This window comes from Erythrolamprus reginae, chromosome 10, assembly GCF_031021105.1.
Source record: "Erythrolamprus reginae isolate rEryReg1 chromosome 10, rEryReg1.hap1, whole genome shotgun sequence".
NCBI classification, from domain to species: Eukaryota; Metazoa; Chordata; class Lepidosauria; order Squamata; family Dipsadidae; genus Erythrolamprus; species Erythrolamprus reginae.
In genome coordinates, this window is record NC_091959.1 from 41,291,244 (window position 1) to 41,315,979 (window position 24,736).

Consider the following 24,736-nt stretch of genomic DNA (forward strand, 5'->3'; position numbering starts at 1 on the left):
AACAGCAATAAGAAAGGCGGCAAAACGGGAGCAAAAGCTCCCTTAACAAATGTCTCGCTTAACGACATTGTGGCCATACGTCTACCTGTGTTAGTTTACTCAGATGGTCTACGGTAGGGTGTCTCCAAGCTTGGCAACTTTACGGCTTGTGGGCTTCCATTCCCCGGGCTGGCTGAGGAATTCTGGGAGTTGAAGTTCGCAAAGTTTCCAAATTTGGACACCCCCGGTCTATCAGAATACAAACAGCAATATTAGTCCTCCCCTCCATCAGTCACTTACGCCTGCTCAGTGTTTTGATCGTGGTCTCGGCCTGCCTTTCCTTACCAGGTTTCTGTGAAGAAGAGCCCATGTGACCTTTGACCATTTGTTCAATGATGGTTCAAAGTTCCAAGAGTGACTCACAGCCTGTCCTCACACTACCACCCTGGCTGTCACATGACCCTAATTTGGGCGCTAGGCTACCGGTTTGCATTTACAACCCATTGCAGTGTCCTTACTGTCCTACTGTCACTTGATTAATTGTTTTGGGCCGGATGCTGTCCCTGGAATTCATATCTACCATGTTTTTAACACTTCCACGTAGACGTTATGGATGTGGCGTGGTCGCCTCATGATGCTTGGCTAGCCTCCTGCAGCGTGGACAACACGGTCGTGATCTGGAATGCTCTCAAATTCCCTGGTAAGTATACTTGTGAAAGGAAACAGCCCTTCCCCAGTGGGCCGACCTCTAGGAAGGCACAGGATGCCATAATTGCCACATCAAAATGAAGCAACGGAGAAGATTTTCTCGGTGAGACGGCCTCGATTGAATCGAGATCGCTCCTTTTATTGTATTTCACTTTTCCTGACATGTTCTGTGTTAGCAAATACTTCAAAAGAAAAGGATTTAGGGGTAGTGATTTCTGACAGTCTCAAAATGGGTGAACAGTGCAGTCAGGCGGTAGGGAAAGCAAGTAGGATGCTTGGCTGCATAGCTAGAGGTATAACAAGCAGGAAGAGGGAGATTATGATCCCGCTATATAGAATGCTGGTGAGACCACATTTGGAATACTGTGTTCAGTTCTGGAGACCTCACCTACAAAAAGATATTGACAAAATTGAACAGGTCCAAAGACGGGCTACAAGAATGGTGGAAGGTCTTAAGCATAAAACATATCAGGAAAGACTTAATGAACTCAATCTGTATAGTCTGGAGGACAGAAGGGAAAGGAGGGACATGATCGAAACATTTAAATATATTAAAGGGTTAAATAAGGTCCAGGAGTAAGTGTTTTTAATAGGAAAGTGAACACAAGAACAAGGGGACACAATCTGAAGTTAGTTGGGGGAAAGATCAAAAGCAACATAAGAAAATATTATTTTACTGAAAGAGTAGTAGGTCCTTGGAACAAACTTCCAGCAGACGTGGTTGGTAAATCCACAGTAACTGAATTTAAACATGCCTGGGATAAACATATATCCATTGTAAGATAAAATACAGGAAATAGTATAAGGGCAGACTAGATGGACCATGAGGTCTTTTTCTGCCGTCAGACTTCTATGTTTCTATGTTTCTATGTGGTACAGAATAACCAATCCGCGAACGCCACATACATTAAGCCATCCCCCAACTACCATTCAGTCATGGACTGTATAAGGCAACCTCCTCGTGGCTTCCCTATAGATAATTAACGGAAGCTCCATTCATTGCCTTTTCCTGGATTGTGTGTTTACTAGTGATTGGCAAAGGAATGAGAATAAGGCACATGTTTCCTTATATGGAAGTTAGCTCTACGTTATCTTCATGCTGTATATCAAGTTAATTATTTTCCACGTGATCATGGATTTTGCAGCTTGCCATTCAGCCTGGATTTTATTTCTATGGAGGAGGAATAAGGTTTTATTCGGCACCCAATTAGGCTAAAACATCACCCTTCGGTGATATCCTATCCCAGCATTCAGTGACTAAGAACCTATGATTACAACATACAGTGATACCTTGTCTTACAAACTTAATTGGTTCTGGGACGAGGTTCTTAAGGTGAAAAGTTTGTAAGACGAAACAATGTTTCCCATAGAAATCAATGGAAAAGCAATTAATGCATGAAAGCCCAAAATTCACCCCTTTTGCCAGCCGAAGCACCCGTTTTTACACTGCTGGGATTCCCCTGAGGCTCCCCTCCATGAGAAACCCCACCTCTGGACCTCTGTGTTTTTGCGATGCTGCAATTTCACTGAGGCGCCCCTCGCTGGGAAACCCCACCTCCGGACTTCTGTTGCCAGCGAAGCGCCTGTTTTTGCGCTGCTGGTATTCCCTTGCAACATCGCAAAAACACAGAAGTCCGGAGGTGGTGTTTCCCATGGAGGGGAGCCTCAGGGGAATCCCAGCAGCACAAAAACAGGTGCTTTGCTGGCAATGGAAGTCCGGAGGCGGTGCATCACAGTGGTGGCGGTGGGTTTGTAAGGTGAAAATAGTTTGTAAGAAGAAGCAAAAAAATCTTAAACCCTGGGTTTGTATCTCGAAAAATTTGTATGATGAGGGGTTTGTAAGACGAGGTATCACTGTACTTGGAAACCACTTTTGGACTTTCTGCTTGAGGTAGGGGTGGGTGGAAAACGGGTGGATTGTGGGGGGGGCGCAGTGGGTAGCAGAAAGGGAGCTCCACCCCAGAGGACCCAATTTGCACTGAAAGATGTGGTAGTAAAAAGTTTGGTAGCCCATCACTGGTGGGAAATGATCTGTTGATTTTGGAGTTTGCTGATTGGTTTATAGATAGATAAGAGCCACGGTGGCGCAGTGGTTAGAGTGCAGTACTGCAGGGTACTTCTGCTGCCTGAAATTTGGCAGTTCGAATTTCCCCAGGCTCAAGGTTGATTCAGTCTTCCATCCTTCCGAGGTGGATCAAATGAGGACCCAGATTGTTTGGGGACCATAGGGCTGATTCTGTAAACTGCTTAGAGGGGTCTCCAAAGCATTGCAGAGCGGTATATAAGTCTAAGGGTTATTCTGATTGCTATTGCTATTGTATTGCTCTTTCTTTGCTCCCTCCCTTCGTGGTGCAGTGGTAAAAATGCAATATTGCAGGCTAATACTGCCCACTATCAGCAATTTAATGCTGACAGGCTGCAGGTTGACTCAGACTTCCTTCTTTCCAAGACTGGTAGAATGAGGACCCAAGATGCTTAGTCTGTAAACCGCTTAGAGAGGGCTGTAAAGCTGTATATAAGTCTAAGTGTTATTGCTATTCCTTCTTTCCTTCCATCTATTCATCCATTCATGGTTCACAATAGTTAGAATGCAGTATTGCAGACCGACTCTGCCCACTGCCAGCAGTTCGATCCTCACTAGCTCAAGGTTGACTCCTTCTGAGGTTGGTAAAATGAGGACTTAGATTGCTGGGGGCAAGAGGCTGACTCTGTAAACCTCTTATAGAGGGCTGTAAAATCACTGTGAATCGGTATCTAAGTCTAAGTGTTATTGTTATTAGGTGTTACAGAAATTGCTACTTCATTCTATTATATAAAAGTAAATGGGCCGGGGTGGCGCAGCAGGTAGAGTGCTGCACTGCAGGCCACGGAAACTGACTGCTAGATCTGCAGGTCAGCGGTTCAAATCTCATCACCGGCTCAAGGTTGACTCAGCCTTCCATCCTTCCGAGGTGGGTAAAATGAGGACCCGGATTGTGGGGGCAATAGCCTAGCTCTGTTAACAAAAGTGCTATTGCTAACATGTTGTAAGCCGCCCTGAGTCTAAGGAGAAGGGCGGCATAAAAATCGAGTAAGTAAGTAAGTAAGTAAGTAAGTAAGTAAGTAAGTAAGTAAGTAAGTAAGTAAGTAAGTAAGTAAGAAAGAAGTCGAGGTTTCATGTTATTGTCCTATTCTACTGCATCAAAAGGACTCAGAAGTCAATGTTTGGTTTTTCCTGCCCCCCACTACACTTTTCTCTCTTCTCCTTTTCCTCCTCTGTTTCATCTTCATTTTGCTTTATATTTTTGTGTTTGATGCTTTGCTAAAATTAATTTTAAAAAATTGAATCTCAAAATTCCCTGTTAAGGAGCCCACTACTGATTGAATTGACCTTCTCCATGTGTGAAGATCCTGTCTCCTGCTTTAATCCAAAGCATTTCTGCTAACCAGCCCTTTCCACACTCTTTTTTGTCATCCTCCTGCAGAAATCCTTGCCACTCTGAAAGGTCACTCCGGCCTGGTTAAGGGGCTCACTTGGGACCCTGTTGGAAAATATATTGCCTCTCAAGCTGATGACCGAAGTTTGAAAGTCTGGCGTACTATGGACTGGCAGCTAGAAACCAGCATTACCAAACCTTTTGACGAAGTACGTATTGCGATAACGATGAGCTTAACTTTTTCCCCGTGCATCGTTCCGTCCTTCCGCAGTCAGGCTTCCAAGTCAGTTTCAAAACACTAACCTGCCTGGAACTCTTTAAAGCAGCTGCATCTTTTCCTGGAATCTCATAGTGCTGTGATGGCGAGCCTATGGCACGCCTGCCCAAAGTGGCACACGAAGCCATGCGGCCTGGCATGCGCAGCTTTGCCAGTTTGTCTTCCGGGTTTTTGGAGTGCATGAATGTGTCACAATCATTTATTTATTTATTAGATTTGTATGCCGCCCCTCTCCGGAGTCTCGGAGCGGCTCACAATCATGCTATCCTTCACGCGCGTGGTATGCATGCGCACCAGAACCCAGAAGTTCGGCTTTTCTGGAGCGTGTTCCCTTCACGCATGCAGCAGTGCTGAAAACCAGCCTGTGCATGCGCGCTGGCCGGCTGATCTTCGGTTGTTCGTGCCCGCTAAAAGTTTGGCTTTTCCGGAGCATGGCCCCGATGAGCATACACACAAGCACGAAGTTTCCGCACAAACTTTTCGGCTGAAAAGGTTCGCTGTCGCTGTCATAGTGGAGAGACCCAGCTGCTTTAAAAAGTTGCACAGAGCGGTTACGTTCAAACTCCGCAGCACTGTTTTGTTTAGGAATCAGATACCAAGGCTTGCCATCTTGTTCACTATGCCCATTATCCAAAATACAGTGGTACCTCTACTTAAGAATTTAATTCGTTCCATGACCAGGTTCTTAAGTAGAAAGGTTTGTAAGTAGAAGCAATTTTTCCCATGGGAATCAATGCAAAAGCAAATAATGCCTGCAAACCCATTAAGAAAGAAATAAAAGTTTGGAATTTGGGTGGGAGGAGGAGGAGGAAGAAGAGGAGGAGGAGGAGGACAGTCGCTGCTGAAGGAAGAAGGTGAGGTGAGGGGAATAAAAAAAATCCAAAACTTTAAGGCTTTTTAAAAAAAAAGAGGGACTCTTAGGCAATGAGGAGGAGCACGCGCTTCCCATACACCCAGCACGATGCTGCCTCCCATACACTGTGCCAGAGAGAGAAACCCAGGTGGGCGAGAGGGGGGAACCTCCCTCTCCTTTGACCTAAATGCAGCTGCTGCTGCTACCTGCTTCCTCTTCCTTCCCATGCTGAAGGGCTCTCCTTATTTATTTATTTATTTATTTATTTATTTATTTTATGATTGATTGATTGATTGATTGATTGGATTTATATGCCGCCCCACTCCGGAGACTCTTCTCTCGCACGCTTGCTTTGTAGCCGGCGCCTGTGGTGACTCCTCGGTTTGGCTGAAGCCAAGTTGATCCAGCTGGGGTAAAGTGCCCCCTTTTGCCTTTCTGCACCCAGACGCTGCGGGAGGCAACCTCGCGCCATTTGTATGGGAGGCAGCGCGAGGGAGTCACCACAGCGAAGTGGTTTATTCCCTCTCCAAGCGCCCAGAGAAAGGAAAACGCTCCATTCACTCTGGACTGCCAAAGCCTCCTTAAGCGCCACTGAAAGGCTCCTCTGGCAGCCCAGAAAAGCCCGAGATGGCCAGAATTAAAGGGGGAATGGCAGGAAACTGGTCGGGCCTTCATGCCGCTCTCAAATTTCCTGGGAAATTTTTCCGGGCTCGGGTTCTTAAGTGGAAAGTAGTTATTGAGAAGAGGCAAAAAAATCTTGAACACCTGGTTCTTATCTAGAAAAGTAGAGGCGTTCCTAGGTAGATGTACCACTGTAGTGCCGTCCAGGAGGTTCTAAACCTCTCCAGTTCATCCCATGTGTCGGCCTCACGTAGATCTCTACACTGGTTGCCAATAAACTGTCAGTGATGGTATTTAAGGCCCCGCGCTCAAACACACCAAATTATATTTCATTTCCAAAAGTGAGCCTGTACACATGTCTGCACATTCGCGTATTTTATGTATAACCCTTCCATCGCTTGGCGATTTTTTCAAGCTGTCATTCTCTTCCAGTGTGGAGGCACGACACATGTCTTGCGCATCAGCTGGTCTCCCGATGGGCATTACCTGGTCTCGGCTCATGCCATGAATAATTCTGGGCCCACCGCCCAGATCATCGAGAGGGACGGGTGGAAAACTAACATGGATTTCGTCGGCCACCGCAAAGCAGTGACAGTAGTGGTGAGTTCTCTCCCGTCCAGAATGTAGATCGCTCCCAAGTTGACTGCTCCAAAGAAAATGATGATAAGTCAGGCTTTGAAAGAAATCCTGCTCAAGGGGTTGGGGGCAGTGTTCCCTCTAATTTTTTTGGGGGGTGGGCGGAAAAGTATAGTGTCTGAGCGGCAGTCCCTTCGGGACTGGGCGGCACAGAAATAATTATTAGATAGATAGATAGATAGATAGATAGATAGATAGATAGACAGACAGACAGACAGACAGACAGACAGACAGACAGACAGACAGACAGACAGACAGACAGACACAGACAGACAGACAGACAAATAAAAAACCCACCCTGTTTTGCCTCAAGAGAATTTCAAAATAAAATACTGTACTGTGTGTCTATAACAGTGAGCTCATAATAGGGCAACTCTATCAATATCAAAATGCCACTTAAATAGTTGAGCTAGTTTCAAACTAGATTTTGATTTTCTTTCTCTCTTCCTTACTCCCATTCTTTTTTTTCTCTTTTCCTTCCTCTCTTTTTTCTATCTGTTTCTCTCTCTTCCTCTCTTCCTCTCTCTCTCCTTCCCTCTCACTCTTTCCCTCTCGGCTTCTGGGCAGGTTTGGAAAACTCTGAGTTGATGATGATTTTTAAGTGAGCGATTGCTCACTGCTCAGCTTAGAGGGAACTATGGTTGGGGGTGTTTCATAATTAAGGGAGGCGCCTTACAGGGGAGGCAGGCGTCATAAAACAATTTACCATATTTTTCAGACTATAAGAGGCACCTAATTATAAGACTCACTTAAATTTAGAAGAGGAAAAACAACACCCAAAAAAGGTTTTTGGCCTCTGCAACCCATTTCCAGCCCAAACCATTTCGAGGCTTCCCCCCCCCCCCCTTTCTTGAGGCTTTCTCTGACCTTTTGGGGGCTTTTTCCAGCCTGTTTTTGAGGCTTTTTTCAGGCTTCTTTTTGGCCTTTTTAGATCTATTTTTGGCCTGTTTGGCAGGCTTTTTTCAGCCCTGAAAATGGATCAAAAAGATCAATTTTCAGGGCTGAAAAAAGCCTGAAAAACAGGCCAAAAATAGGTCTATAAAGGCCAAAAAGAGGCCCGAAAAAAGATCCATTTTCAGGGCTGAAAAAAGCTTGCAAAATAGGTCTAAAAAGGCCAAAAAGAGGCCCCAAAAAGATCCATTTTCAGGGCTGAAAAAAGCCTGCAAAACAGGCCATAAATCGGTCTAAGAGGCCAAAAAGAGGCCCAAAGAAAGATCCATTTTCAGGGCTGAAAAAAGCCTGCAATACAAGCCAAAAATAGGTCTTAAAAGGCCAAAAAGAGGCCCGATAAAAGCCTCAAAAACAGGCTGGAAAAAGCCCCCCAAAAGGTCGGAGAAAGCCTCAAGAAAGGGCCGGAAAAAGCCTCGAAATGGTTCAGAAAAAGCCTAAAAAGCCATCCAAAAAGCCTCAATAAACAGCCTGAAAGAAGTCTCCAAAATGGGCCAAACCTACCACACCCCGCCCCCAAATGGACTGAAAAAAAGCCTGAAAGTATTTTTTTTATTTTTTTTTATTTTTTTAAAGTGAAGAGACAATATGTACTGAATTAATTCATAAGGGAGATGTTAGAAATAGGATAAAATAAACCAGAAAATAGATATTTGTATATAGAAGAACACATAGAAGGAATAAATAATAGAAAAAAGAATGATAAATATTTACGGTACATGTATATGAAATTTTGTGGACTAATCTTAGGCTATCATTAAGACAAGAACTTAATTATTAAGATTCCTAACATTTTACGTTTGTATGTTATGTCATGTTTCTGTGTTTATAAAATAATAATGAAAAAAGTACCGGTGTTTTTTTAAAAAAAACTTATTTCCCCCCCCCTAGAAATTCAATCCAAAAATCTTTAAAAAGAAACAAAAGAACGGCAGTTCCACCAAACCGAGCTGCCCTTATTGTTGTTGTGCAGTTGGGAGCAAAGACCGGTCTCTATCTGTCTGGGTAAGTAACAGGCTGGGTCAGATTTAAGGGGTAGGTGGCCTTTTGCATGTCTCGTCTTTTTCCATCCATTTCCCTAGGAAGAGATCAAAATCTTTTGGCCCACCTTCTTGGGGCGACGTTTTAAGTGAAAGGTCTCCAACCTTGGCAACTTTTAAGACTTGGGTGCGGATGCTGTCAAAGTCCTTAGTGAAGACAATGTCGTCAAAAAGGGGCTAAGTGCAACCCAGCCGTGTGGGGTCACTCACAAACGCGAATCCTAGAAAGAAAAACTGGACACATTCTCTCTCTGGGTGAAGTGACATGGTGTAGAGCCATGTACCCCTTTTTATTTGGGAACATAAGGAAATGGGGGATAATTACATATACATGTCAAATGATACATCCAATAACATAACTTCAAACGTATCTTTTGAGTTCTTCCTTTTCCCATAGATATCAAGAAACAATTTCCTAGAAAACTCTTCCCAAGAGCAGATGTTCCTCACACCTAATTTCTCTGAAGTCTTCTTCCTTATCTCACTAATCTTCCTTAATCACCCTGTCCTCCTGTTGTATGCTTCAGGCAATGTAAATCCCCCCCCCCCCCCTTTGATCCTAATAACGTCCTGTCTGGAGTGGTGAAAACTTTGTGAGATATTTATTTGAGCCCTTTTGTTTCCCTGTTGTAATTGCCAGGAATGCAGATTAGGCAGGTTAGTGCCCTTCCTGTCCTGGGTTATAGAATCAGGGTAAGCAGGGTATTTTTATGCTAGAGGTCCAGATATATAATGATAATACTATCCTATTCTAACATATTTCATGCTATACTGCAACACTTGCGGACTTCAGTTCCCAGCATGGCTGGCTGGGGAATTCTGGGTGTTGAAGTCCACCAGTCTCAAAAGTTGCCATGGTTGTTGTCACTTGTATGAAATGGTCCAGGGCAGTGATGGCGAACCTTTTTGGGTTCGCGGGCCAAAAGTGAATGGATGCGTGCGCTAGTTAGGATTAGATGATTTGAAGGCTGCAGGTTCCCGTCAATTTGCTTAAATTTTGACCCCCAACAAATGGTACCCAAGGGAATCCTGCCTGCCTCAACCAATATAGAGGCGGCACTTGGACATTCGTATGTGTGCTAAATGTATGATCAATGAAATATGTCATTAAATCTTTGGACTGAGACTCCTTTTACGATACTCATATACCCGTAATTTTGTTTTTAGCTGACGTGTCTAAAAAGGCCGTTAGTCGTCATACATGAGCTGTTTGACAAGTCCATCATGGATATTTCATGGTAAGTTGCGTTAAGTTTTTTTTTTACATTTAAAATCACAATACCACTTTTACAGCTTTCTATTATCTTGATTTACATTTGAATGATTGATTGATTGATTGATTGATTGGATTTATAGGCTGCCTTGCTCCTCCTGGACTCTGGGTGGCGTGCAACAATTCAGACAATATAAAACCAATTAAAACTCCAGAAAATAAAATCATTCATACATTCCAGATCGTATTGCTCAACAGCCTCAGGACTTCCAGCAGAGCCAGGTTTTCATAGCTCTCTGGAAGGCTAGGAGGGAGGGGGCAGTACGGCTCTCTGGGGGCAGCTGATTTTTATGCGACTGTTGATCAAAATAGAATCGCCAACATCCGATGATGGATAGGGGATAAGGAGAAGAAAAAGAATGACCTGGATGACTGAGAATCTCCATAATATTTTTTTCTTGGTTTATCCTCCTTCAGGACTTTGAATGGCCTGGGCATTTTAGTGTGCTCCATGGATGGATCTGTGGCATTTCTGGATTTTTCCCAAGACGAGCTTGGAGACCCCCTAAGCGAGGAAGAAAAGGTGGCTAGCTGACCTTTCAGAATTCTTGGCTAGAATTTATTTATTGGCTAGAATGCTAGCCAATAAAGAATTCTTCTTCTTCTTCTTCTTCTTCTTCTTCTTCTTCTTCTTCTTCTTCTTCTTCTTCTTCTTCTTCTTCTTCTTCTTCTTCTCCTCCTCCTCCTCCTCCTCCTCCTCCTCCTCCTCCTCCTCCTCCTTCTCCTTCTCCTTCCTTCTTCTTCCTTCTCCTTCTCCTTCCTTCTCCTTCCTTCTTCTTCCTTCTCCTTCCTTCCTTCTTCTTCTTCTCCTCCTCCTTCTCCTTCTCCTTCCTTCTTCTCCTTCTCCTTCCTTCTCCTTCCTTCTCCTTCCTTCTCCTCCTCCTCCTCCTCCTTCTTCTTCTTCTTCTTCTTCTTCTTCTCCTTCCTTCTTCTTCCTTCTCCTTCTCCTTCTCCTTCCTTCTTCTTCCTTCTCCTTCCTTCTTCTTCCTTCTCCTTCCTTCTCCTTCCTTCTTCTTCTTCTTCTTCTTCTTCTTCTTCTTCTTCTTCTTCTTCTTCTTCTTCTTCTTCTCCTTCTCCTTCTCCTCCTTCTCCTTCTCCTTCCTTCTCCTCCTTCTCCTTCTTCTTCCTTCTCCTTCTCCTTCTCCTTCTCCTTCCTTCTTCTTCCTTCTCCTTCTCCTTCCTTCTTCTTCCTTCTTCCTTCTCCTTCCTTCCTTCTTCTTCTCCTTCTCCTTCTCCTTCTCCTTCCTTCTTCCTTCTCCTCCTCCTCCTCCTTCTTCTTCTCCTTCTCCTCTTTCTCCTTCCTCGTCCTCGTCCTCCTCCTCTTCCTCTTCTTTCTTTCTTTTTAAAATATTTTCGGACTGCCTCGATCAAGGGTGTTAAACTCAATTTCATGGAGGGCCACATCGGGGTTGCATTTGACCGAGAGGGAGGGGGACGTGGCCAGCTTGATGTTCTGGTCTAAGCTTCACCAAATCACCAGACTCCTTGTCTTGAGAAACCCCTTTTTATTTGGCTAAGGTGAATTCCTAGCATTCACATCCAGCAAAGCCCCGGCAAATAGTCTTTCAAGGGTGAGTTGCAAACACAGACCTTATCAGTCCTTGGATAGTTGCCAGGCCAGTAGCTTCTTGGTGCAACACGGAACAAGGAAATACTTGGCAAGGAGGCACAATTCAGATAAGCAAATCTTCACACAAATGAAGTAATTGTCTCCTGAAAACAACACTCCCCTTTTGCTCCTACAGTAGTACCTCTAGATACGAGCTGCTCCACATGCGAGTTTTCCAAGTTACGAGCCGAGATGCGAGCAAAATTTCTATTCAACACCTGAGCTCAAATTCGGGATATGAGCCGAGCTTCCACTAGGTGGCGCAAGAATTCCATGCTTCCAGTTATCTCGGCGTGAAAAACAAAGGCATTCGTTCGAGATGCGAGTTGATCGACATACGAGCTCGGGTCTGGAACAAATTAGACTCGTATGTCGAGGTACCACTGTACTTATTTCCTATGGGAGTGGCCATTCAGCATCCCTTTGTGCTTTTAAACCCGAGTCAACCTTTGTTTGTTTGTTTGTTTGTTTGTTTGTTTGTTTGTTTGTTTGTTTATTTATTTATTTATTTATTTATTTATTTATTTATTTATTTATTTATTTATTTATTTATTTATTTATTTATTTATTTATTTATTTATTTATTTATTAGATTTGTATGCCGCCCCTCTCCGTAGATTCGGGGCGGCTAACAACAATAATGAAACAACATGTAACAAATCTAATATTTAAAATAATTTTAAAAACCCTTATTTAAAAAACCAAACATACACACAAACATACCATGCATAAATTGTATAGGCCTAGGGGGAAGGGAATATCTCAATTCCCCCATGCCTGACGACAAAGGTGGGTTTTAAGGAGCTTACGAAAGGCGAGGAGGGTGGGGGCAATTCTGATCTCTGGGGGGAGTTGGTTCCAGAGGGTCGGGGCCACCACAGAGAAGGCTCTTCCCCTGGGTCCCGCCAAATGACATTGTTTAGTCGACGGGACCCGGAGAATTGTTCCCTTCTCTTGATAGTTCTGTGCATGCGTACATGGGAACAGGCTCCAGCTGTTCTTCAGCCCCATTTATCTCCGACGGCAGCTGATAACTGTCGGACGGCCCTGGCCCCATGTCTGCACTCATCAGAGCCTTCCCCAGACTCTAGGATTAGCCCATATTCCTCCCTAACCTCCTCATTGTCCGAGACTGTCGCCAGCTCCGCTGGCAGGCCGCAGCATTTGATGTTGCTGGTGTTGTGGACACCTTTGGTGGTCCGCATGTTCTGCCTTCGAAAACGGGCTCCTGAACTCTCCATTTTTGGCTGTGACGGCCTCTTGGACTCCCATTTTTGCTGGCAGAGGGATGCAGGAGGCTGTCATGGCTGAAAACAGCCTGAGAGGGCTGCATGCGACTCTCCCATGCTCCATTTGTGCTGGCAGAGGCACCGTGGGCCGATCTGGCTGGGGGGACCACAGGCCATCCCGTGGGGCAGATCTGGGCCCCAGGCCCTTGAAGTTGACACCCCTGGCCAGTGTTCCCTCTAATTTTGGGGGGCGGTGGGCGGAAAAGTATAGTGTCTGAGCGGCAGTCCCTTCGGGACTGGGCGGCACAGAAATAATAAACAAACAAACAAACAAACAAACAAAAAACCCACCCTGTTTTGCCTCAGAGAATTTCAAAATAAAATACTGTACTGTGTGTCTATAACAGTGAGCTCATAATAGGGCAACTCTATCAATATCAAAATGCCACTTAAATAGTTGAGCTAGTTTCAAACTAAATTTTGATTTTCTTTCTCTCTTCCTTCCTCCCATTCTTTTTCTTTCTCTTTTCCTTCCTCTCTTTTTTCTATCTGTTCCTCTCTCTTCCTCTCTTCCTCTCTCTCTCCTTCCCTCTCACTCTTTCCCTCTCGGCTTCTGGGCAGGTTTGGAAAACTCTGAGTTGATGATGGTTTTTAAGTGAGCGATTGCTCACTGCTCAGCTTAGAGGGAACTATGGCCCTGGCCTACATGGGCCAACAGTCTGATCTTACGTTCGGCTGCTTTTTCCCCTTTCAGAGCAACATCCACCAGTCGACGTACGGTAAAAGTTTAGCTATCATGACAGAGGCGCATCTCTCAACGGCCATTATCGAGAATCCGGAAATGCTGAAGTATCAACAAAGGCAGCAGCAAGTGGAGAAGAAGAACGAAGCCCTCAGGGACGGAGTGGGTTTGGGAGCAACGATAACGGCGCCTAAGCTGGCCAGCATGGTGAATGGAGAAAGCTTAGAGGACATTCGAAAGGTAGCGATTTCCTCTGCCTGCTTCCATTCCTTGGTCCTTCTTTTTTTGATGAACTGATGATAAAATACAGTATAAATGTCATGCCATGCAGCCATGGAAGATCTGATGCCTCTTTGATAGAAGATGGTCTTCCTTCCTTCCTTCCTTCCTTCCTTCCTTCCTTCCTTCCTTCCTTTCTTTCTTTCCCACTTTCCTATCTCTCTTCCTCTCATTATATGTCATAGGTATAGGTAACTCCCTCCCTCCTTCCCTTCCTATTCCTATCTTTCTTTCTCTCTGTTTTCTCTTTACAGGTATTCCTTCCTTCCTTCCTTCCTTCCTTCCTTCTCCTATTCCTATCTCTCTTTCTCTCTGTCTTCTCTTTACTTCTCTCTTTACAGGCCTTCCTCCCTCCCTCCCTTCCTTCTTTCCTTCTTTCCAATCCCTATCTCCCTTTCTTTCTTCTCTTTACAGGTACTCTTTCCTTCCTTCCTTCCTTCCTTCCTTCCTTACTCACTCACTTACTTCTTTCCTTCTTTCCAATCCCTATCTTCCTTTCTTTCTTCTCTTTGCTGGTACTCTTTCCTTCCTTCCTTCCTTCCTTCCTTCCTTACTTCTTTCCTTCTTTCCAATCCCTATCTCCCTTTCTTTCTTCTCTTTACAGGTACTCTTTCCTTCCTTCCTTCCTTCCTTCCTTCCTTCCTTCCTTCCTTACTCACTCACTCACTCACTCACTTACTTCTTTCCTTCTTTCCAATCCCTATCTTCCTTTCTTTCTTCTCTTTACTGGTACTCTTTCCTTCCTTCCTTCCTTCCTTCCTTCCTTCCTTCTTTCCTTCTTTCCAATCCCTATCTCCCTTTCTTTCTTCTCTTTACAGGTACTCTTTCCTTCCTTCCTTCCTTCCTTACTCACTCACTTACTTCTTTCCTTCTTTCCAATCCCTATCTTCCTTTCTTTCTTCTCTTTACTGGTACTCTTTCCTTCCTTCCTTCCTTCCTTCCTTCCTTCCTTCCTTCCTTACTTCCTTACTTCCTTACTTCCTTCCTTCTTTCAATCCCTATCTCCCTTTCTTTCTTCTCTTTACAGGTACTCTTTCCTTCCTTCCTTCCTTCCTTCCTTCCTTCTTTCCTTCTTTCCAATCCCTATCTCCCTTTCTTTCTTCTCTTTACAGGTACTCTTTCCTTCCTTCCTTCCTTCCTTCCTTCCTTCCTTACTTACTTACTTACTCACTCACTTACTTCTTTCCTTCTTTCCAATCCCTATCTCCCTTTCTTTCTTCTCTTTACTGGTACTCTTTCCTTCCTTCCTTCCTTCCTTCCTTCCTTCCTTCTTTCCAATCCCTATCTCCCTTTCTTTCTTCTCTTTACAGGTACTCTTTCCTTCCTTCCTTCCTTCCTTCCTTACTTCCTTCCTTCCTTCCTTACTTCTTTCCTTCTTTCCAATCCCTATCTCCCTTTCTTTCTTCTCTTTACTGGTACTCTTTCCTTCCTTCCTTACTTCCTTCCTTCCTTACTTCTTTCCTTCTTTCCAATCCCTATCTCCCTTTCTTTCTTCTCTTTACTGGTACTCTTTCCTTCCTTCCTTCCTTCCTTCCTTCCTTACTTCTTTCCTTCTTTCCAATCCCTATCTCCCTTTCTTTCTTCTCTTTACTGGTACTCTTTCCTTCCTTCCTTCCTTCCTTCCTTCCTTCCTTCCTTCCTTCCTTCCTTCCTTCTTTCCAATCCCTATCTCCCTTTCTTTCTTCTCTTTACAGGTACTCTTTCCTTCCTTCCTTCCTTCCTTCCTTCCTTCCTTACTTCCTTCCTTACTTCTTTCCTTCTTTCCAATCCCTATCTTCCTTTCTTTCTTCTCTTTACTGGTACTCTTTCCTTCCTTCCTTCCTTCCTTCCTTCCTTCCTTCCTTCCTTCCTTCTTTCCAATCCCTATCTCCCTTTCTTTCTTCTCTTTACAGGTACTCTTTCCTTCCTTCCTTCCTTCCTTCCTTCCTTCCTCACTCACTCACTTACTTCTTTCCTTCTTTCCAATCCCTATCTTCCTTTCTTTCTTCTCTTTACTGGTACTCTTTCCTTCCTTCCTTCCTTCCTTCCTTCCTTCCTTCCTTCCTTCCTTCCTTCCTTACTTACTTCTTTCCTTCTTTCCAATCCCTATCTCCCTTTCTTTCTTCTCTTTACAGGTACTCTTTCCTTCCTTCCTTCCTTCCTTCCTTCCTTCCTTCCTTCCTTCCTTCCTTCCTTCTTTCCTTCTTTCCAATCCCTATCTCCCTTTCTTTCTTCTCTTTACAGGTACTCTTTCCTTCCTTCCTTCCTTCCTTCCTTCCTTCTTTCCTTCTTTCCAATCCCTATCTCCCTTTCTTTCTTCTCTTTACTGGTACTCTTTCCTTCCTTCCTTCCTTCCTTACTTACTTACTCACTCACTTACTTCTTTCCTTCTTTCCAATCCCTATCTCCCTTTCTTTCTTCTCTTTACTGGTACTCTTTCCTTCCTTCCTTCCTTCCTTCCTTCCTTCCTTCCTTCCTTCCTTCCTTCCTTACTTCCTTCCTTCTTTCCAATCCCTATCTCCCTTTCTTTCTTCTCTTTACAGGTACTCTTTCCTTCCTTCCTTCCTTCCTTCCTTCCTTCCTTCCTTCCTTCCTTCCTTCTTTCCTTCTTTCCAATCCCTATCTCCCTTTCTTTCTTCTCTTTACTGGTACTCTTTCCTTCCTTCCTTCCTTCCTTCCTTCCTTCCTTCCTTCCTTCCTTACTCACTCACTTACTTCTTTCCTTCTTTCCAATCCCTATCTTCCTTTCTTTCTTCTCTTTACTGGTACTCTTTCCTTCCTTCCTTCCTTCCTTCCTTCCTTCCTTCCTTCCTTACTTCCTTACTTCCTTCCTTCTTTCCAATCCCTATCTCCCTTTCTTTCTTCTCTTTACAGGTACTCTTTCCTTCCTTCCTTCCTTCTTTCCTTCTTTCCAATCCCTATCTCCCTGTCTTTCTTCTCTTTACAGGTACTCTTTCCTTCCTTCCTTCCTTCCTTCCTTCCTTCCTTCCTTCCTTCCTTCCTTCCTTCTTTCTTTCTTTCCAATCCCTATCTCCCTTTCTTTCTTCTCTTTACTGGTACTCTTTCCTTCCTTCCTTCCTTCCTTCCTTCCTTCCTTCCTTCTTTCCAATCCCTATCTTCCTTTCTTTCTTCTCTTTACAGGTACTCTTTCCTTCCTTCCTTCCTTCCTTCCTTCCTTCCTTCCTTCCTTCCTTCCTTCTTTCCTTCTTTCCAATCCCTATCTCCCTTTCTTTCTTCTCTTTACTGGTACTCTTTCCTTCCTTCCTTCCTTCCTTCCTTCCTTCCTTCCTTCCTTCCTTCCTTCCTTCCTTCTTTCCAATCCCTATCTTCCTTTCTTTCTTCTCTTTACAGGTACTCTTTCCTTCCTTCCTTCCTTCCTTCCTTCCTTCCTTCTTTCTTTCTTTCCAATCCCTATCTCCCTTTCTTTCTTCTCTTTACTGGTACTCTTTCCTTCCTTCCTTCCTTCCTTCCTTCCTTCCTTCTTCCAATCCCTATCTTCCTTTCTTTCTTCTCTTTACAGGTACTCTTTCCTTCCTTCCTTCCTTCCTTCCTTCCTTCTTTCCTTCTTTCCAATCCCTATCTCCCTTTCTTTCTTCTCTTTACTGGTACTCTTTCCTTCCTTCCTTCCTTCCTTCCTTCCTTCCTTCCTTCCTTCCTTACTTACTTACTTACTTACTTACTCACTTACTTCTTTCCTTCTTTCCAATCCCTATCTTCCTTTCTTTCTTCTCTTTACTGGTACTCTTTCCTTCCTTCCTTCCTTCCTTCCTTCCTTCTTTCCTTCTTTCCAATCCCTATCTCCCTTTCTTTCTTCTCTTTACTGGTACTCTTTCCTTCCTTCCTTCCTTCCTTCCTTCCTTCTTTCCTTCTTTCCAATCCCTATCTCCCTTTCTTTCTTCTCTTTACAGGTACTCCTTCCTTCCTTCCTTCCTTCCTTCCTTCCTTCCTTCTTTCCTTCTTTCCAATCCCTATCTCCCTTTCTTTCTTCTCTTTACTGGTACTCTTTCCTTCCTTCCTTCCTTCCTTCCTTCCTTCTTTCCTTCTTTCCAATCCCTATCTCCCTTTCTTTCTTCTCTTTACAGGTACTCCTTCCTTCCTTCCTTCCTTCCTTCCTTCCTTCCTTCTTTTCTTCTTTCCAATCCCTATCTCCCTTTCTTTCTTCTCTTTACTGGTACTCTTTCCTTCCTTCCTTCCTTCCTTCTTTCCTTCTTTCCAATCCCTATCTCCCTTTCTTTCTTCTCTTTACAGGTACTCTTTCCTTCCTTCCTTCCTTCCTTCCTTCCTTCCTTCCTTCCTTCCTTCTTTCCTTCTTTCCAATCCCTATCTCCCTTTCTTTCTTCTCTTTACAGGTACTCTTTCCTTCCTTCCTTCCTTCCTTCCTTCCTTACTTACTTACTTACTTACTTACTTACTCACTTACTTCTTTCCTTCTTTCCAATCCCTATCTTCCTTTCTTTCTTCTCTTTACTGGTACTCTTTCCTTCCTTCCTTCCTTCCTTCCTTCCTTCTTTCCAATCCCTATCTCCCTTTCTTTCTTCTCTTTACTGGTACTCTTTCCTTCCTTCCTTCCTTTGTTCTTTCCTTCTTTCCAATCCCTATCTCCCTTTCTTTCTTCTCTTTACAGGTACTCTTTCCTTCCTTCCTTCCTTCCCTCCCTCCCTCCCTCCCTCCCTCCCTCCCTCCCTCCTTGTATCTAGGAAATGCAAGTTTGAGGTGGCCCATTGTAAGCAAGTGAAGCAAAACTGCCCTTAAAAGTAAATTTTCTTGATTAACTGCCTTTGAACATGTCCTTGAGAGTAAAAAACACACACACAAAAAAAACCCCACAGCAGCTGAAAGGAAAACGAGAGCTTTCATATCAACAGAAAGATCTTCTGATCTATGTATCTAACATTTCTTTATCTCTCCCATTCATATGGCCGCCAACCTGAACAAGCGATACTGGGAGGCCCTGGATCTTGGACAAATTTTGTTATGGCTACAAAAATATCCCAAATCCTAAAAAACCTATTTCTTCTTGGCAGAACCTATTAAAGAAACAAGTTGAGACCAGGACGGCCGACGGTCGACGGAGGATCACACCGCTCTGCATAGCCCAGTTGGACACAGGGTACTGTTTTCAAAACATTTCGGACTTTCATTTTGTTTTGAAACGTCGTTCCAAGATAGTGGTGGACAAAATATCTCTGCCTTGCAAAGCCCTCCCTCCCCTTCTCTTAACCTAAGGATGAAGCAGGCCAGACCAAACCACTTTAAAAATGACCTCCCTCCTCCCCATTCCACTAGGCCAGTGATGGCGAACCTATGGCCCGGGTGCCACAGGTGGCACGGAGAGCCATATCTGCTGGCACGTGAGCGGTTGCCCTAGCTCAGCTCCAATTTAAATGTATGTGCCGGCCAGCTGATTTTTGGCTCGCGCAGAGACTCTAGGGGGGCGGTTTTGGCATCCAGAGAGCCTCTGGGGGGGGATGGCATTTTTACTCTACAGGGAAGCCTTTGGAACCGGGGGAGAGTGAAACATGAGCCCGCTGGGCCCATCAGAAGTTGGGAAACAGGCTGTTTCCAGCCTCCAGAAGGCCTCTGGGGCGGGAGGGAGCTGTTTCCACCTCCCCAGGCATTAAATTATGGGCAGCTGTTTCGGCACCCGAGGGAAAAAATGTTCACCATCACTGAACTAGGACAACAAAGAGTGAACCAGATCTATCCAAATAATCACACCTCTTTTTAAAAAAAAAAAAATCACAGATTTCAACCCATGGAAACAGTCCTCAAGTTTATGGCTTATGGGACCACCGTAGGTTCTGTTGCTAAGCGATTCAATCCAGTGAATTCACAGTTCCAGTGAATTCACAGTTCCGGTGAATTCACAATCCAGTGAATTGTGCCCAACTGTGCAGTCTTTTCCCCACTGTCGTCAGGCAGGCTGCTGCAAATCACTAAATCAGGGATGGCGAACCTTTTTTTCCTCGGGTGCCGAAATAACATGCTTGTGTGTGTGCTATTACTCATGCGCAAGTGCCCACGCCCATAATTCAATGCCTGGGGAGGGCGAAAACAGCTTCCCCTGTCCCTTGAATGCCCTCCGGACGTCAGTAATGGCATGTTTCCCAACTTTTGGTGGGCCCAGTAGGCTCGTGTTTCGCCCTCCCCAGGCTCCAAAAGGCTTCCCTGGAGAGTAAAAAGGCCCTCCCCCATTTCCCTGGAGGCTCTCGGGAAGCCAAAAATTAATTAATTCATTTATTTATTTATTAGATTTGTATGCCGCCCCTCTCCAAAGACTCTCGGGGCGGCTAACAACAATAAAAAGACAATGTAAACAAATCTAATATTAAAAACAATCTTAAAAACCCCAATTTAAAGAACCACTCATACATACAAGCATACCATGTATAAATTCTATAAGCCTAGGGGGAAGGGAAATTTCAATTCCCCCATGCCTGACGACAGAGGTGAGTTTTAAGGAGCTTGCGAAAGGCAAGGAGGGTGCCCAACTCTGATATCTGGGGGGAGCTGGTTCCAGAGGGTCGGGGCCGCTACAGAGAAGGCTCTTCTCCTGGGTCCCGCCAAACGACATTGCTTAGTTGACGGGACCCAGAGAAGGCCAACTCTGTGGGACCTAACCGGTCGCTGGGGTTCGTGCGGCAGAAGGCGGTCCCGGAGATAATGCCCTCTCAGAGCCTCTGTGCAAGCCAAAAATCAATTGGCTGGAACCCATATGTGCGTTCGAACTGAGCTGGGGCAACAGCTCACGTGCCAGCAGATATGGCTCCGCGTGCCAACTGTAGCACCCATGCCATAGGTTCGCCATCTCTGCACTAAATGAACCGTCCTTCTGTTGAGTAAATCTGCCACTCTCGTTCACCGAACTATCCAGGGTTGTGGATCCGGCTTTCCCCGCAGATTTCGCTCGTCATAAGCCAGTTGGGAAGGTCACCTGTGGCCATCACATCACTCCCGGGAGCCCACCACTGTCATAAATGCCTGTTGGTTTCCAAATATTTCAGTCTTGATCATGTGACCCGAGGACGCTGCGACTGTTGTTAGCGTGAGGACGGCTCATAAGTCACATGTTTTCTGTCATAAATTTGAACAATCGCTTGTGAGTTGTAGACCACGGTTCTGTTTAAATTATATAGCAGTGATGGCCGACCTATGGCACGGGTGCCACAGGTGGCACACGGAGCCATATCTGCCGGCACGCGAGCCGTTGCCCTGGCTCAGCTCCATCAAGCTTGTGTGCACCAACTAGCTGATTTTCGGCTCGCACGGAGGCTCTGGGAGGGCGTTTTCAGCTTCCGGAGGGCCTCCAGGGGGATGAGGGAGGGCGGTTTTGCCCTCCCCAGGCTCCAGGGAAGCCTCTGGAGCCTGGGGAGGGTGAAAAACGGGCCTACCAGGCCCATCAGAAGTTTATTATTTATTATTTATTTATTATTTAGATTTGTATGCCGCCCCTCTCCGCAGACTCGGGGCGACTCACAGTAGGATACAACAATTCATGACAAATCTAAATATAATTTAAAATATTTAAAAAAACCCATTTACTAAGCAAACATACACACAAACATACCATGCATAAATTGTACATGCCCGGGGGAGGTGATTCAGTTCCCCCATGCCTGACGACAAAGGTGGGTTTTAAGGAGTTTACGAAAGGCAGGGAGAGTAGGGGCAGTTCTAATCTCTGTGGGGAGTTGGTTCCAGAGAGTCGGGGCCGCCACAGAGAAGGCTCTTCCCCTGGGGCCCGCCAACCGACATTGTTTAGTTGACGGGACCCGGAGAAGGCGGATTCCGGAAAACGCTGGGATTCGTGCGGCAGAAGGCGGTTTTGGAGATATTTTGTTGGGGGAAACAGGCTCTTTTTGGCCTCCACAAGGCCTCCGGCACTCGTGTAGGAGCGATAATGTGTCCGCATGTATTTTTGGCACCTGAGGGAAAAAAGGTCCGCCATCACTGTTATATAGAATTTGTCCCGATCGTGTCCGGCGAGGATAATGAGTGGTGTGGTGGCCTGAAGGTAGAGCTCTCACCTCAGAATTAGGAGGCTTTCTGAGTTCGATCCCAGGTAGAGGCAGATCTTTCTCTCCTCATGATAAGAATATATCTGCTGAACAAAAACTCCTCCTTGGCATCTGGCGATTAAAATAACAATCTTGCTAGCTCCATTCAGTTGCCCAGACTCCAACCCCCAAAGGAATTAAAAGGAGACGATGGTCCGGCAGGGATAATACGGCCCGATTTACCCCTGACCGCCTTTCTTTTTCCCACAGGGATTTTTCGACAGCCCTCTTTAACAGCATCCCACTCTCGGGGTCTTTAGCTGGGTCCATGATGTCCGCTTCCCCGACCAATCAGCTCATAGCGTTAGATTACAACGCGGCCAACTCCTTGGGCGCCGTTAAGCCTGCCTTAGAGCCCATGGCAGCGGCCGCTAAAACGGCGGAAGACGTAGCCAACAAGGATGGGTGAGCATCGAACGAAAGGCCTTCTCCTTACGAAATGGGTGGGGGAAACGGAGGACCCCGCGTTCAGTGCAGCGTGGGTTGGCTTAGCGAAGAGGAATATATATTCTTTAAATTATTTTAAATTACGACGTCGAACGGTTCCACAGCGAGCTGTCCTGTGGCGAATTGGCCATGGCTAAAAGGGCCACGGGGAGTAGGCAGTAGCGAGTTGGCCGCAGCAAGTTCTCCCGTTTTGCTTCGCTTGCTACTAGATACCTAGATATACAAAATGGAAATTCCATGGTTAGGTCAGGCTATGTTTCTGAAGGGCTTGCCTGGTGCCGCTCTCATCAGACGTCCCCCCAATGTTTAATTATAACAGATGTGAAGCGAGCCCATCCACTGGTCTGATCTGGATTGGTCCAAGGCCTGGCTACTTCAGAGCAGCGTTTCTCAAGCTTGGCTCAAGCTTAAAGACGTGTGGACTTCAACTCCCAGAATTCTGGGTGGAGATTTCCTGGAATTGACGTCCGTGCGTCTTCAAGCTGTTAACAGTTGAGAAGTGCTGCTTTAGAAATTGGAAGGCCCTTGCCCCTAAATTCAACGGGGTAGGGGGTAGAAACCGTAGCGGTTCATGGTTTTATTTCTTGCCAATTGTGAGCAGAGTGTGGACGCCTGCCGGATAGGTGGAGAGCTTCAAAAATACTTTTTTTTGCTTTCTCTCTTCCCAGTGTGAACACTACCTCGACTCCATCTCCTCTCCCAGCCTCTGCCTCCTCGGGACTGCCCACCTCTTCTAAGATTGAGCCCATGAAGGCTTTCGATTCTCGGTTTACGGAGCGATCCAAAGCCACCTCAGGGAGTTCCCCCATCTCTCACACCAATCAGGTTACCTTGGACAGGTGAGATGCCGAACTGGGGAAACAACCATGGACCCGGGGAAAGCACCCAGCTAATCTCTATTTTTTCTGAGAGTTGCAGTACAAAGAGTTCTCCTTTAGGGGCAGCAAAGAGAGCCAGAGACTCTCGTTCTTTGGCGCCATCTAGCGGTCAGCCAAATATTTACAATCTAGAATTGGAACCCTAAGTATATTTCAATATTTACAATCTAAGTACAGTGGTATCTCATCATACGAACTTAATTGGGTCCAGGAGGAGGTTCGTAAGGTGAAAGGTTCGTAAGATGAAACAATGTTTCCCATAGGAATCAATGTAAAAGCAAATAATGCCTGCAAATCCTTCAGGAAAATCCCAAACTTTAGAAGGGAGGCGAACAGAGGGCAGGGAGGAGCAGCTAAAGGGGGCGGGTGGAAGAAGCAAGGCTAGGCTAAAGGGTGAGTGGGAAGGAAGAAAGGCAAGGGGGGCGCCCCTCCCTTTCCTTTCTTCAAAAGACACCCTTTCAGTTCCTTTGCAAGCAGGTTGTTCTCTGCAAAATTTTTCCTCCCCCAAGCTGCCCCTCCCTCCTCCCTTTTCTTTCTTAAAAAGACACCGTTTCAGTTCCTTTGCAAGCACGTTGTTCTCTGCAAAAATTTTCCTCCCCCAAGCTGCCCCTCCCTCCTCCCTTTTCTTTCTTAAAAAGACACCCTTTCAGTTCCTTTGCAAGCACCTTGTTCTCTGCAAAAATTTTCCTCCCCCAAGCTGCCCCTCCCTCCTCCCTTTTCTTTCTTAAAAAGACACCCTTTCAGTTCCTTTGCAAGCACCTTGTTCTCTGCAAAATGTTTTCTACTCCAAGCAGCCCCTCCCTTTTCTTTCTTCAAAAAAGGGGGGGGAAAGAAACCCCTTCATCCCAGCAGCAGCTGCTTGGGTTCGTAAGGTGAAAATAGTTCGGAAGAAGAGGCAAAAAAATCTTAAACACCGGGTTCGTATCTTGAAAAGTTCGTTAGAAGAGGCGTCCGTAAGACGAGGTACCACTATATATTTCAATATTTACAATCTAGAACTGGAACACTAAGTATATTTCAAAGTATAAGACCCACTTCCCCTTCCTCCCAAAAGAGGCTGAAAATGTGGGTGCATCTTTTAACCCAAATGCAGCTTTTTCGAAGCTTTTTTTTTCTGGCCCTAGTGAAGTGCTAGCGAGTGAAGCGATCGTCTGCACTTTGCCTGCTTTTCTCAGTTTTGCTCCCTCCAACAATCTGCTGTGCTTTAGAAGCTGTTTTTTTAATCCCCAACCATCCGTGTGCGCTCAAAACCAGCGAACTAATGTGATGAGGATACTAGCCAGATGAATGCCTGGTAGGCAGAATCCCTCCCCTCGTTTTCCTCCCCAAAAACTAAGGTGTGTCTTATACTCTGAAAAATAAGGTATTTATTCACTTATTTACCATATTTTGGGGAGTATAACATGGACCTTTCCCCCCTAAAAGAGGGTGGAAATGTCGATGCGTCTTATACATTGAATGCAGCCATTTTTGGCTTCCTGAAACCCTGCCCCCACATCCAATTATTGTAAAAATGGGCCAATTTTTTGCAGGAATGGAGCATGCAGAAGGTTTGGGAAGCCTGCAGAGTGCTCCTGGGGACTGGAGGCAGGCAAAAACGCCCCCGTTTCATTAAAAAATGGGTCTTCCCCCAGCCCCCAGGAGCACTGCAGGCCTCCCAAAATCTTCACGTGCCCCGTTTTTTTGGTGAAAATTGGCTCAAAACTGACTCGTTTTTGCAAAAAAAAAAACGGGCCATGCAGAAGGTTTGGGAGACTTGCAAAGT

The 24,736-nt window shown here is 45.3% G+C and overlaps 1 protein-coding gene across 1 annotated transcript in view; it reads left to right on the forward strand.

Moving 5' to 3' along the window:
* The window catches only part of HIRA (histone cell cycle regulator), a 63,966-nt gene that overhangs the window by 14,535 nt on the left and 24,695 nt on the right, over positions 1 to 24,736 (forward strand). The window contains exons 7-16 of the mRNA XM_070762863.1: positions 584 to 679; positions 4,152 to 4,312; positions 6,287 to 6,454; positions 8,330 to 8,443; positions 9,646 to 9,716; positions 10,169 to 10,274; positions 13,344 to 13,571; positions 18,614 to 18,699; positions 21,857 to 22,051; positions 22,762 to 22,932. Coding sequence (XP_070618964.1) covers positions 584 to 679; positions 4,152 to 4,312; positions 6,287 to 6,454; positions 8,330 to 8,443; positions 9,646 to 9,716; positions 10,169 to 10,274; positions 13,344 to 13,571; positions 18,614 to 18,699; positions 21,857 to 22,051; positions 22,762 to 22,932 — 1,396 coding nt within the window. The remainder of the gene's footprint in view (positions 1 to 583; positions 680 to 4,151; positions 4,313 to 6,286; positions 6,455 to 8,329; positions 8,444 to 9,645; positions 9,717 to 10,168; positions 10,275 to 13,343; positions 13,572 to 18,613; positions 18,700 to 21,856; positions 22,052 to 22,761; positions 22,933 to 24,736) is intronic.